The sequence below is a fragment of the Nematolebias whitei genome, chromosome 14 (assembly GCF_014905685.2).
Source record: "Nematolebias whitei isolate Nwh7 chromosome 14, NemWhi1, whole genome shotgun sequence".
Classification (NCBI taxonomy): Eukaryota; Metazoa; Chordata; class Actinopteri; order Cyprinodontiformes; family Rivulidae; genus Nematolebias; species Nematolebias whitei.
This window is the reverse complement of record NC_056511.1, coordinates 20320262-20332274: the sequence shown is the minus strand read 5'-3', so window position 1 is coordinate 20332274 and position 12013 is coordinate 20320262. Positions and strand designations below refer to the sequence as shown.

Below are 12013 nucleotides of genomic sequence, written 5' to 3'. Positions count from 1 at the left end.
AGACAGACAGACAGACAGACAGACAGACAGACAGACAGACAGACAGACAGAGACAGACAGACAGAGACATTCTAGCTGTTTGGATCAATTTTTTTGTGAAAACTTGCAAGATGTTTTAGGACTCAGAGTTGTTAGGAATGACTATCAGCTGTTACTAGGCGTGTCACAATATCAAATTTTGTGGGGCGATTAATTGTCTCAGAAGTTATTGCGATAAATGATAATATTGTTTTAAATTTGACAATAATTAGTAAATATTGTCAAATTTAAGAAGAAACGTTTGTTAATTTTTGTGTGTAGTATAATTTTTTGACCACTGAATGGAGGACTGAACCAAAGGATGGATAGTGAGGAAGCAAGCAGCGTCTCTCTTTAAGGAAAAATGGGAGGGAGGTCTCTTGACGTGACATGGGCTGTCTCTCTGTCCTGTTTTTCAGTTCTCAAAATGGCAGATGCTTGGTGTGGTTTGAGCTCTTTAGCATAGCATTTGTCACACAAAGGTTTTAATAAAAAATAACTTAACAAGTTCTCATCTTCTTTTTGCAGAGAAAATCAACTTTTTAGACAAAGGCAGGGGATCCAACCATGAATTTTGGTGCTTTGACAAGACAGAGATTTTTTCCAGAGGTCGGCGTGTTAACTTAGCTTCTCAGCTTAGCTACTTTTAACGATCCAACAACGTGATTTTGGTTTGTTAAAACAGATTTGAAAGAGAAAGGGAGGGGTCAGTGAAGAGCAGAGTTGAGCCTTTTGTCATCCAGTGTTTTAAACAGAAAGAGAGACATGAAGAAACGATAAAGCCGATAAATGAAAATGAGGCTGATCATTTTCATTTATCATGCGATTAATTGATTTATTGTTTATCGCGACAAGCCTAGCTACTACCACTTCAAATTTAGTGCAGTAATGTGACTGATTCAAAGCCACTTTTGTGTTGGCCACAGATGATAAGCTGTGGTGGCCATCTTGAGTTAAGTTGACTCCAAATGATATGAGTCGTAGGAGTACAACCATTGATTATTTTCTGATACTTTCAACAAATCTGCCAAGTTGTTCATGATATATTTTGCTGATAGACAATGTTGGCTCTAATAGTTAATGCTAAAGTTTTAAGCAAACATGATGGTAATCAAGGCGGCTGTGGCTGAGTGGTTAGAGCAGTTGTCCTCCAATGCAAGAGTTGGGGGTTTGAATCCACCAGCAGTCACATGCTGAAGTGTCCCTGGGCAAGACACTGAACCCCTCATTGCCTCTGATGTATGCCCCATCAGTGAATGTGACAATGCAGTTAGTCTCTTTAGAATGATTTGTTCAATTAGCTTTGTAGAGCTCTACTAGAGTGCTGTATGAATGAATAAATGTGGGTACAGGTTGTAGTGTAAAGTGCTTTGAGTATCTTGATAAAATAGAAAGGTTCTATATAAGTACAGTCCATTTACCATTTCACGTTGTGTAGTGACCAAAGTATGTATTTTATTTAGTCATGCTCAGCTACTGCCACACCTAATTTGATCTCAACAGCTTCTAAATTGACTGAATGCCAACATTTTTTGTGTTTCCCAGTCAGTTGGCTGTGGCAGCCATCTTGAATTCAGTATTCACTATCAGAAACCCCTATTTCAGTTTACCTGAAATGAAACAAGCCGGTTAAAGTTATGTTGCATCCTACCAGGCATTTCTACTGTTGCTGAACATGGCTTTTCGTTTAAATCCCACTTCGACAACGTAAGGTGTGTGTAATCGTCGGAAACGTGTGCATCAGAGTTAGATTAGGTCTGAGGAGCAGCCACCCTTGGGGCACGCACAATGCATAGCAAAAGTGTTTGCTGAAACACGTCCTTGGCCCATCGTCCTTGACCGCATCCTTTTCAAGCCACATCTCATCTCTATCAGACACCGACAGGCAAGGAAAACAGAGCCGGCTGTTTCAAAAGCTTTTTGAACTTTAAAACCAACAGCCACTACTCATGAATCCCATCTAAATTGGACTTGACAGTATCCATTCGCACCACAAATAACACACTTCAAAGAGCACACAACGTTTTTTGAAGGGTCGTGTCATATTTTTGAATCCAGAACGTAGAGAGGAATAGTTGGGGTTCCATCCATCCATCATATCAGTTCAACTCCTCCCACTCCCAAGGAGCATGTTTTTTGACCCAACTGTGTAATTAATGACAACAAATAGTCAATGTCAAGACAAATATGGTGACTAAGCTAATTGTCTCTTGAGAACTAGCTCAGCTTGTGTCATAAAATAAGATATAAAAAGATACAGGCCATTAATTTTTAATAAATGTGAAATGTCTGCTTCTAAAAAGCATTGCTTGGGACTTAAATAATATCTCATACGGAAGGTTGCAAATCCACAGTCCACTGAGAATTTGCAGGGTGTGCTTTTCCACCCCAACCAGTGACAAGAATACAAAATTTGATCTGAAGTGCGGAAGATCTCAGGGAAGATCTTCCACCCGTCATCGGAAAGGCCCTGCTCGTTCCATCAGTGCAATGATCAGAAGCATAAGAAGAGGAATTTAAATAAAAGAAGGCAGTAGATGACATTTTGGACAACCCGAGATACCAAAAAGAAATGAGTAAATTTTGTTGTGCAATACTTTTAGACAGACTATCAAAAGGGATGTCCAATATGTATCTTTTTTTTAGTTCCCTTCACAATCTCTCACCGTCTTCCTCAGTCCCTCTTCAAACACCTGTTTTGGCACTAAGAGCCACAGATTGACAAGCAGCTAGAACTGAGTCACACTACATGGCAGCTAAATGCACTTGCAGAAGAACTGAGTCTACAGTTGTCCACGACCTTGGGCGGAAATCCCTGGAGGGTGGAGGGTCAAGACCCCCTCAAATTTGGCAAAATGATGTTTGACTCCCAAATAATTAATTTGATGATACTATACTTTTAAGAGAAAGGACGTCTGAGATTGTTATTATTGTATGTTTCCATACAATGATTAAATTAGTTCTCTGCATTTAATCCATCACATGTGACGTGAGATACACCCATGTGGGGCAGTGGGCAGCTATGTAAGCGCCCGCGGAGCAATAAGGGATTGGGTGTCTTGCTTAGAGACACCATGACTTTCTGGTCCCAAGTCAGCTGCTCTAATTCTACCCCATTTTGGCCCCTATATCTATAGTTTTAAGCAAAGTAAAGAAAATAAAGATTATCCATCATTTATGTTGGTAAAACAATATGTTTTTTGGATAGCTTTAATTCTACCTCTCCTCTTCAGCCTTATGGTGGTTTGGACCATTGAACCCCGACACAAGTGCTTTAAGGCGACAAAAATTAGCGCATGACGGGGTAGAGAAAGACATTTGGTGCTCCTGTTGGTTCCTGCAACTTACCTGCAAACACAGTCATGCATATTAAATTTTCAATTCATTAAACAGTGCATGAAAGTGAGAGAGAGATTGTTTGTCTCGTTTGTCTCTATGTGTCCCTGTGATGGACTTGCGACCTGTCCAGGGTGTCCCCCGCCCCTCGCGCAGTGATTGCTGGACATGGGCACCAGCGACCCCCGTAGCCCAAAATGGAAGAAGCGAGTAAAAGATAATGGATGGATGGAAAAACAGTGCATTTAACTGTATTTCAGAGGGTTGTTATTTAGTTTGTTTGTTTGTACTGTATGTTAGAGTACTCTGCAAAAAATAGTTCTTAAAAATACTACTTGTTTATTGACCCCTTTTAGCCCTTGTCCATAACTGAAAACACAGATCTCTAAACTAACAGATACATTCTCTGATATAAGAAATCAGAAGATCAAAAACACTCCACCACCACCACCACCACCACCCCCACCCCCCCCCCCACCCAATAAATAAATAAATAAAATAAAACCAATTACTGTACTTACCAAGTAAAAAAATAAAAAAAATAAACATAAAAGGAAATTAAAAATCTAGGGAAGAAGAATGTCGTTTTCTTCCGACACTTTTTATGTTCTCCAGACTCTCCCACCTCCTCTTCGTCCTCTTCCTTCCTCTCTTCACTTCACTTCGACTCCCCGTTCCATTCACTTTCTGCTCTAACAAGCAGTTTGATTTCCCCTGGAAAATCTGCACTCGATAAATGTTCTCGCTGGCTGGGATGCTGCTCGACGAGCTTTGAGTAGCAGAGTAAATACCAACCCCAACAAGAAGCAGTGCTACGGGAGGCTTCAGTGATCTGTCTGTGTATCACATGTGTTTTCCCATGTGGACAACATAGTGTATACAGCAAACACATGGAAATGTGTATGAATCAACCTTAGACTTCTGATCACAGACAAGTAAACACTACTTATGTCCAAATGAACTCTTCTGCTAAGTGGAGACTTTCAAGTCTCCTACTTTGCCGAGCGATTACACGCCACCAAGAGCCCTTTCTGTAGCAGCATCCTCTCAGCAGGACACTCATCAACACGACAAACATTACTTGAATGGGGCTCGAAGAGGGTCTAAAGTGACTTTGAATATTTAGAATTTAACTTTATCTCCTTGTCTAGCAGCTAAGAAGTCCACAAACATTAGAAGTCTGGTAGGTTTAGCTTTCTTGATTGCTGAATGATACTCTCAAACGGGAATAGAGACACAAATCTAAAAGCGTTTCCATAGAACAGGGATTGTAAAACTTTATATTCAAAGGTCTAAATCTGATTTTTAGATTATGTTAAAAGTAAAAAAAAAATTAAAAAACTAGCAATAGGCAAATTTATTTTATTTTATTTGGAAAAAGAAACATTAGTCATTAGGACCTCTACCACCCCAGACTTGTCAACCATCAAGGTAAAAATAAGTGTTTTTAAAATATTAAGAAAGATCAGACACTCAGCAATAAACAGTTGATTTAGAGTCTAACTGTATTTAATTTTCCACATTTTTTAAATTGTTTTCAATAGAACAAAATGTTTAATTAATTTGAGTGCAAAGCTCTGACTTTGAAAAGTTTGTTCTGATTATATTTTTCCTTGAGTATTTTGTTGTAAGAGTTGATTCTAGAAAATATTGTGTTTTAAGTAAACTGATTGAAGTTTATTTACTGTAAGCTAGAGATGATAGACATGATAAAAAAATCTACATTTTATGTTTGTTTTGAATGGGAGAACTATTGCATAAAAAAGGTTGACCCCCTCAAATGCGACTATAAGAATTGAACACTGGCCATTGTGGTATAAAGCTGAAAGAGGTGGGCATCAAAACAATATGCAGGAGCTAGAATATATGTTTCTAAGCTGTGTTGTAAAAAATAAAATAAAATAAATGCATAACAAAATAATTTGTTTTGCTTCAAGTATTATTTTAATGTAAAACCGTTTTGTGTCTTTGGTATTTTTTTTACTGCTGTTAATTTTTGCCCATATTGTATGTGTATGCATAAAATAATTCATTGAAGATAAAAAAAAATAAAAAAAACAGCATGTTCAAATAGACTCCAAATGGTCCAGATGCCAAGCTGATGGGATCTAATTACATCTGTCAGAAGAAGTTAAATTAATTGAGACCTGTCAAACTCAACAGGTTCAGTTGTACTCCCAGAACCAGATGCCTACAGATGTTTTAGTCAGTTCTTGGAATGATCAGAGCTGTTTACCTGTCAAAAGGAATGTCTATTCAGTAATGGTCATAATGTTATGGCTGTACATGTACTTTTATGATATATCTATAAATTGTGATAGATGGATCAGAGCAGGAGAGATGAGTAGAGGAGAAAGGACATCCTCCCTGTGCATGTTTCACTCAGTGCTGCAGTCAATACTAATTAGCCTAGTTAAATGTCAGTACAGGCCCCCAGTGTAAGTTATGTACAGTAGAGCATCATGAGGTGAGAAAATGGGCATAGGATAAAAATAATCATTGGTTTATTTGAATCGTGCAAAAATGTTGAGTTAAAAATGCATTTTCTTTTAACAAGTAATTTTTATAAGATGCATCATGACCATTGTTACTGCTTTTAAAATGACCATTTTACATAACTGCTGACTTCACAACATATAGGGAACAAATAATTTTCCTACTTGCTTTACTGTTTACTCCCAGATTGTTAAGAATTATCCAAATGATTCCAAAAAAGTTCAGTCTGGTCCTCTGGACATTCAAAAAAAACAAAAAACAAAACAAAGCAAAAACATGTAGAAACGTTTCGTCTCTCATCTGAAAGACTTCCTCAGTCTGAGGTGCTGTATTCAGCTCAGTCTCTTAAATAGCACCTTCTCAGAGTGGATCAACCAGTTTGCTGCTGACAACCAAAACCAGCTGATCACATGCTCAAGAAGGACCATCAGCCTAACAATGGATCATTAGCACACTGATGGCTGTTTACTATTCACAGAGGGCTGAGTGATACTAGCAATCACAGCATTGTAAGAGGGGGACAGTTGACCCCGGAGGCCTCCACCCCTGTTTAACGATGGACGATTTCTTTTCACAAAGATGGCCTCCTTTACTCCTCTCTCAAACCATTGTTCCTCTCTGTCCAGGATGTGAACATCTTCATCCCTGAAAGAGTGACCGCTGGCCTGGAGATGAGTGTAGACCGCAGAATCCTGGCCTGATGATGTTGATCTTCTGTGCTGGGCCATCCTTTTGGCTAGTGGCTGTTTAGTTTCCCCGATGTAAGACTGATCACCCTCCTGACACTGAACAGCATACACAATATTACTCTGTTTGTGCCGGGGACTGGATCTTTGGGATGAACCAGTCTTTGCCGTAATGTATTTTGGGGTTTAAAAGCCACTGGGACGTTATGTTTAGAAAATAAACGCCTCAGTTTCTCTGATACTCCCTCAACATACGGAATGACCACTGGTCTGGGTCTGGGTTCCTCCTTTTCACCTGATGGCTGACTGGAGTCCTGTTTGGGTTTCTTCTCTGCTTTCAGGAAGGCCCAGTTAGGATATCCACATTGCTCTAGAGCCTGTCTTGTGTAGGATTTCTCCTTCTGCCTGGTTCCTGAGTTAGTGGGGACTCTGTCTGCTCTGTGGTACAGAGTCCTGATGACTCCTAACTTGTGCTCCAAAGGGTGATGGGAGTCAAACTGCAGTTGAATACATGAATACAGCACCTCAGACTGAGGAAGTCTCTCGGATGACAGACAAAACGTTTCTATATTTTTTTGCTTTGTTTTGTTTTTTTGAATGTCCAGAGGACCAGATTGAACTTTTTGGGATTTTTCTACCTGGATTATTGAACATGCATCAGGATATCCAAATGATTGTGACAATTTGTTTGTAAAGATAGCTTTACTTAAATACACATTTTAATACATTTAGAAAAATACAAAGTTTTAGCAGTTGATGTTTAGCGTATATGTGTGTTACTCAGAAATAAAGTCCCACAATTTATCTAAAGGGATAGTTCTTTTAGTGTTGAAAGGAGGTTCTGTGGAACGGTTATGAACAATGTTATACTTGTAAATAGCTTTATTTAATAGATCTGTCTGAAGAAAATATAAATACATTTTGAATGGATTAATGAACTAATCATAATCAGAATGAGATCAGGACCAAAGGAGGTCGCTGCTATTTTAAACAATTCAAATCTCAAATATTTCATGGTTTATGCAAACATATTTTGCAAAGTATTACTTGTTGTCAGTTTTGTATTCCACAAACATTCCAACAAAATATTATGATACCTTTTCAGTGTCCCATGGTTGCACTAAAGTGCAACACAGCTGGCTGCTACTGCTGCTTTTTTGTGCTGGCAAAAAACCATATAATTATGTTCTGATGCATACTCAATAATCCAGGTAGATAAATCTAACAAGGTTGAGTCATCTGTCCAGAAGACCTGACTCAACCATGTTAGACCCATACAGTTATGTTAAAAAAAAAAAACAATACATGTACAGTAGTCCCTCATTTATTGTGGGGAATCCATACCCTGAAGCCCTGTGATAAGTGGAAAAACTTGAAATACAAGTAGTAAGTAGTAGTTTACTTTAGTATTTATATATAAAGGTGTTTTAAACCCTTCCCACACTCTTGCAATATTCTAAACAATGTTTCTAAACTCTAAATGCTCTAAAAGAGCACAGCATGTCATGATGTCAGCTCTCTGCCACGGCTGCACTCTGTGCTCTCGGCCCCGCCCACTTCTCCGCAGCAGAATAGAGATAACAGAGGAGGAAAGAGGAGGAGCTGCATGATGATGTTTCTCCTGCAGTGTGGACTGCACAAAGGTGCAGCAGGTGCTTAATAATTTAAAATAATTGATTTTAAATAAAAGTCTTTGCTATTTTACGCTGGGTAACACCATTCTAGTATTGCTGCACTATCTTTCTGTGCAACAATGGTGGAATTGGTGATCCTCTTACCATCTTGGCTTCTGAGAGACACTGACACTCTGAGAAGCTCTTTTTATACCCAATCATGTTGTCAATTGACCTAATTAGTGTTAATTGGTCTTCCAGCTGTTCGTTATATGCTCTATTTCCTTTTTCCAGCCACTTATTGCTACTTGTCCCAACTTTTTTGGGATTTGTTGACACTGTGAAATTTTGAATCAACATATTTTTCCTTTAAAATGTTACATTTACTCAGATTAAACTTTTGATCTGTCATCTATGTTATATTACGATAAAATATTGACATTTGCCATCTCCACATCATTGCATTCACAATTTGTTTAGTGTCCCAACTTTTTTAGAATCCGGTTTGTATGTACAGCTAAAATATTAACTCTATCCAACCCTTTTACAGAACACCTCTTTAAAACATTTGCATTATCGCTTTAAAATTACTTTAGGACTATTTAGCTACACAGTAAAATGTATGATCTTCCCACGTACATTTTCATAGATAACTGTTAGCATTGCTATGAAAGAAAAAAAATAGTCATGTTAATAACTAAGATACAAAGTCTTACATTCATCTAAGAAGGAAGTAGAGAAATATTTACAAAGGAAACAGGCAAACTGTCTTTACAGCATATTAACAATCACTAGGTAACAACAGATTAATTTGGAAAACATACATTACAGAATGTTAGGTCACAAATAAGTCATAAATCATTGGGGGAATAAATTCCTAATTTATAATTTGGCTACATTTTAGAAAAGCTTTCAACTTGCTACTTTCTTTTAAAAAGTAAACTGGTGCTAAAATATCTAACAAGGTTGTCAGGTCTTCTGAACTGATTGTTCTCTGTTGAAACTTTTTGTCTTTTATCCAAAAGACTTCTTCAGGCTAAGGCTTCTTATAATAATAATAATAATAATAATCATCATCTTCAGACTGAAGGTCTTTTGGATAAAAGATGAAACGTTTCAACAAAGAACAATCCATCCAGAGGACCTGGCTTAACCTTGTTAGATTTATCTACCTGGATTATTGAGCATGCATCAGGACGGTGATAAAATACCTTAATAAATATCACCAATTTTCATTTTAGCCTTTTTGCTGAAATGGTTTTTAAAGGCTGAAATTTTTCAAAACATTCAATTAAATTTTACTTACTGCCAAGTACCAAATATAAAGAATAGGAAATAGGAATAGGAAAAAAAAATAGGAACAAAAGTGCCAAAGAATAAAGATATTCAGGTTGAAAGTTTCAGCACCATGGAGAGCGATACAAAGAGCCGTTAAAATACTTAAGCTTCCTATGGGCTCCAGCTGCAAGATGCTGCAACATTTCTTTGTTAAAAAAAAGTTCTCACTCATACTTATTTCAGATGCATTCTTATTCTAGGTCACAACGCTTAAATAAGTCACACGTCTCATTTCTTAGAAAATACAGGCAGCTTTGCGGGGAAGCCTTGATCAACAATATCTACGCAGCGCTGGGGTGTGTTATACGACTCAGCCCGAGCCCCAGTCACTGTAGCTGCCTGTTGGCTGCCATCATTACAGTAATGATCTCCCAGTACACAGCTCCCTTGTGAGGTCCCATCAAACCAGTTGACTGGGACTGTGCCTGACTCTCTCCTCTTCTCTAGTGCATGGATAAATGTGTACTGAAAAAAGCATAAACCAACTTGTGACTGCTTTTCATTTTGTGACAGAGGCAATTTGTGACAAACACTCATCCAGCCATTATCTTTACCAGAATTTCAGGGGTCACTGATGTCCTTGTCGAGCCAGCACTGTGTGAGAGAGGGCGTAAACCCTGGACAAGTCTCCAGTCCATCACAGGGACACATAGATACAAACAAGCCAAACAACCATTCACACTCTCACTCACACAGAGTTACCAATCATCCTAACGTGCATGTTTTGCCCTGCAGGAGGAAACCGGAGTACATGGAGAAAACCCACACATGCACTGGATTCAAACTCTACCCAGAAAAGTCCCCAGGCTGGGATTCAATTTGGCAGCCTTCTTGCTGAGAGGCAACAGCTCTACCAACTGCACCCCCGTCCCATCCAAACATGCATGTAAGACAAAATCAAGAAAAGCAACAAGTACACATATGTGAAACTCTTCATCAGTGGCTTACAAACTGGTGAAATGTCCCATTAGCAATTCTATCACTTGTTAAAATTTTGATATTCTTTTTTTTTTTTTTCTATCTAAAAAAATCTAAAAAAAAATAAATAAATTTGATATTCTAAACACAGTGTTTTTGGATTTCAACTTCATATAATGAGCCTTCAGAATTGATCTACTGTCACACCTGTGTCTTCGTCGATGGTGAAAGTGCCCAGTCCGCTGCCTCGGCTGACAGAGTATCTCAGCATGCCATCTCGTCCCTTGTCATCATCTTTGGCGCTGACCGTCAGGACACTTGTCCCTGCGCGTGAGTTCTCCTTCACTGAGCCTCTCACAGCAAAGTCAGGGAAATAGGGAGCATACAAATTTTCATTGACATCCGCCACCTGAGGAAATGATACGGTTGACTATATTTAGAAGGAAGAGGTGTGTACTTCTGAATATGTATTCAATCAATGTAGTCCTGTGCTACTAATCAAATGTCAATGTATCATGAGAATTGAAACTGAATGTAACAAAACATGGTAATATTTTTCTATTACACACCTCAATCTCCACAAACGTCTGGCTTTGAAGGCTGGGTACTCCTCTGTCTTCAGCAAGTACAGTCAGGTTGAAAAACTGTTTAGTCTCAAAATCCAGTTCCTTCATGATCCTCAGGACACCAGTAAGAGTATTAATCTGCACAAAGCATCACATCAGAAACAGTCTTATCAGCCGTAGCCTGTGATCTTAAAGAAATTACAACACATTAAAAAACAAAAACAATCCTACACACAAACTGTGATGTAGAGGATAACAGTTAGTTTTCTGCACCGCCTTATAATCTAGCTGTTTGTTTTTTCCCACTAATTTTTCCTTTTGACTGTTCTTTTGGCTGCCATTTTATTTTAATTTGTAAAAACAAAAAAAACAAACAAACAAAAAATGGTATGCCTCTTTTATGATTGTCTGTTGTTGTCGTTGTTATCCACTGTCATCATCACTCTTTGTTAAAGAAATCAGGTCTCACTTGTAAATGAGTCCCAGAGGCTCAATGGGATTAACCTATATAAATAAAGGTTGAATGAAAAAAAATATTTTTTTAATGATTACAGTATTTTTGTTGTTATATGTGAGAAAAACCTGTTGCAAAGAAGTAAAATTTTAAGTATTGTGAGTATTAACTTTCTTTGGTTTCTTCTTTCTTTGTGATACTTCTTCATTTGTATCAGCTTGGTTATATCCCTTTGGTATCATTTTGGCTATTTTATTTGGATAAACTTGTGATTGGGAGAACAAATGCTCAAAGAAAGAGTAAACATATTGATATTTCAATCCCAATGGGATGTTGTTGTTTTTTTTACTATGTTTTCTGCATCTTCTTTTCATTCCTTGAATGTCTCTACTATTTGGCTAATAAAAAGTCAGATATTTTTGTCCACATATCTTCATTAGCACATAGTTGATCATTTATAAACAATATTTTTCCTGGATCAGATGAAACTACCACAAAAAAAGTGTTGCGGTAGTTTTTGACTCAATCAAGAAGAAATATTATATATATATATATATATATATATATATATATATATATATATATACT

The 12013-nt window shown here is 37.7% G+C and overlaps 1 protein-coding gene across 1 annotated transcript in view; it reads right to left on the bottom strand.

Annotated features, from left to right (window-relative positions):
* Nucleotides 1-12013, bottom strand: part of LOC119420010 (protocadherin Fat 3) — a 139602-nt gene that overhangs the window by 122635 nt on the left and 4954 nt on the right. Inside the window, exons 2-3 of the mRNA XM_037687379.1 lie at nucleotides 10975-11109; nucleotides 10613-10814 (exon numbers count right to left, since the gene is read on the bottom strand). Coding sequence (XP_037543307.1) covers nucleotides 10613-10814; nucleotides 10975-11109 — 337 coding nt within the window. The remainder of the gene's footprint in view (nucleotides 1-10612; nucleotides 10815-10974; nucleotides 11110-12013) is intronic.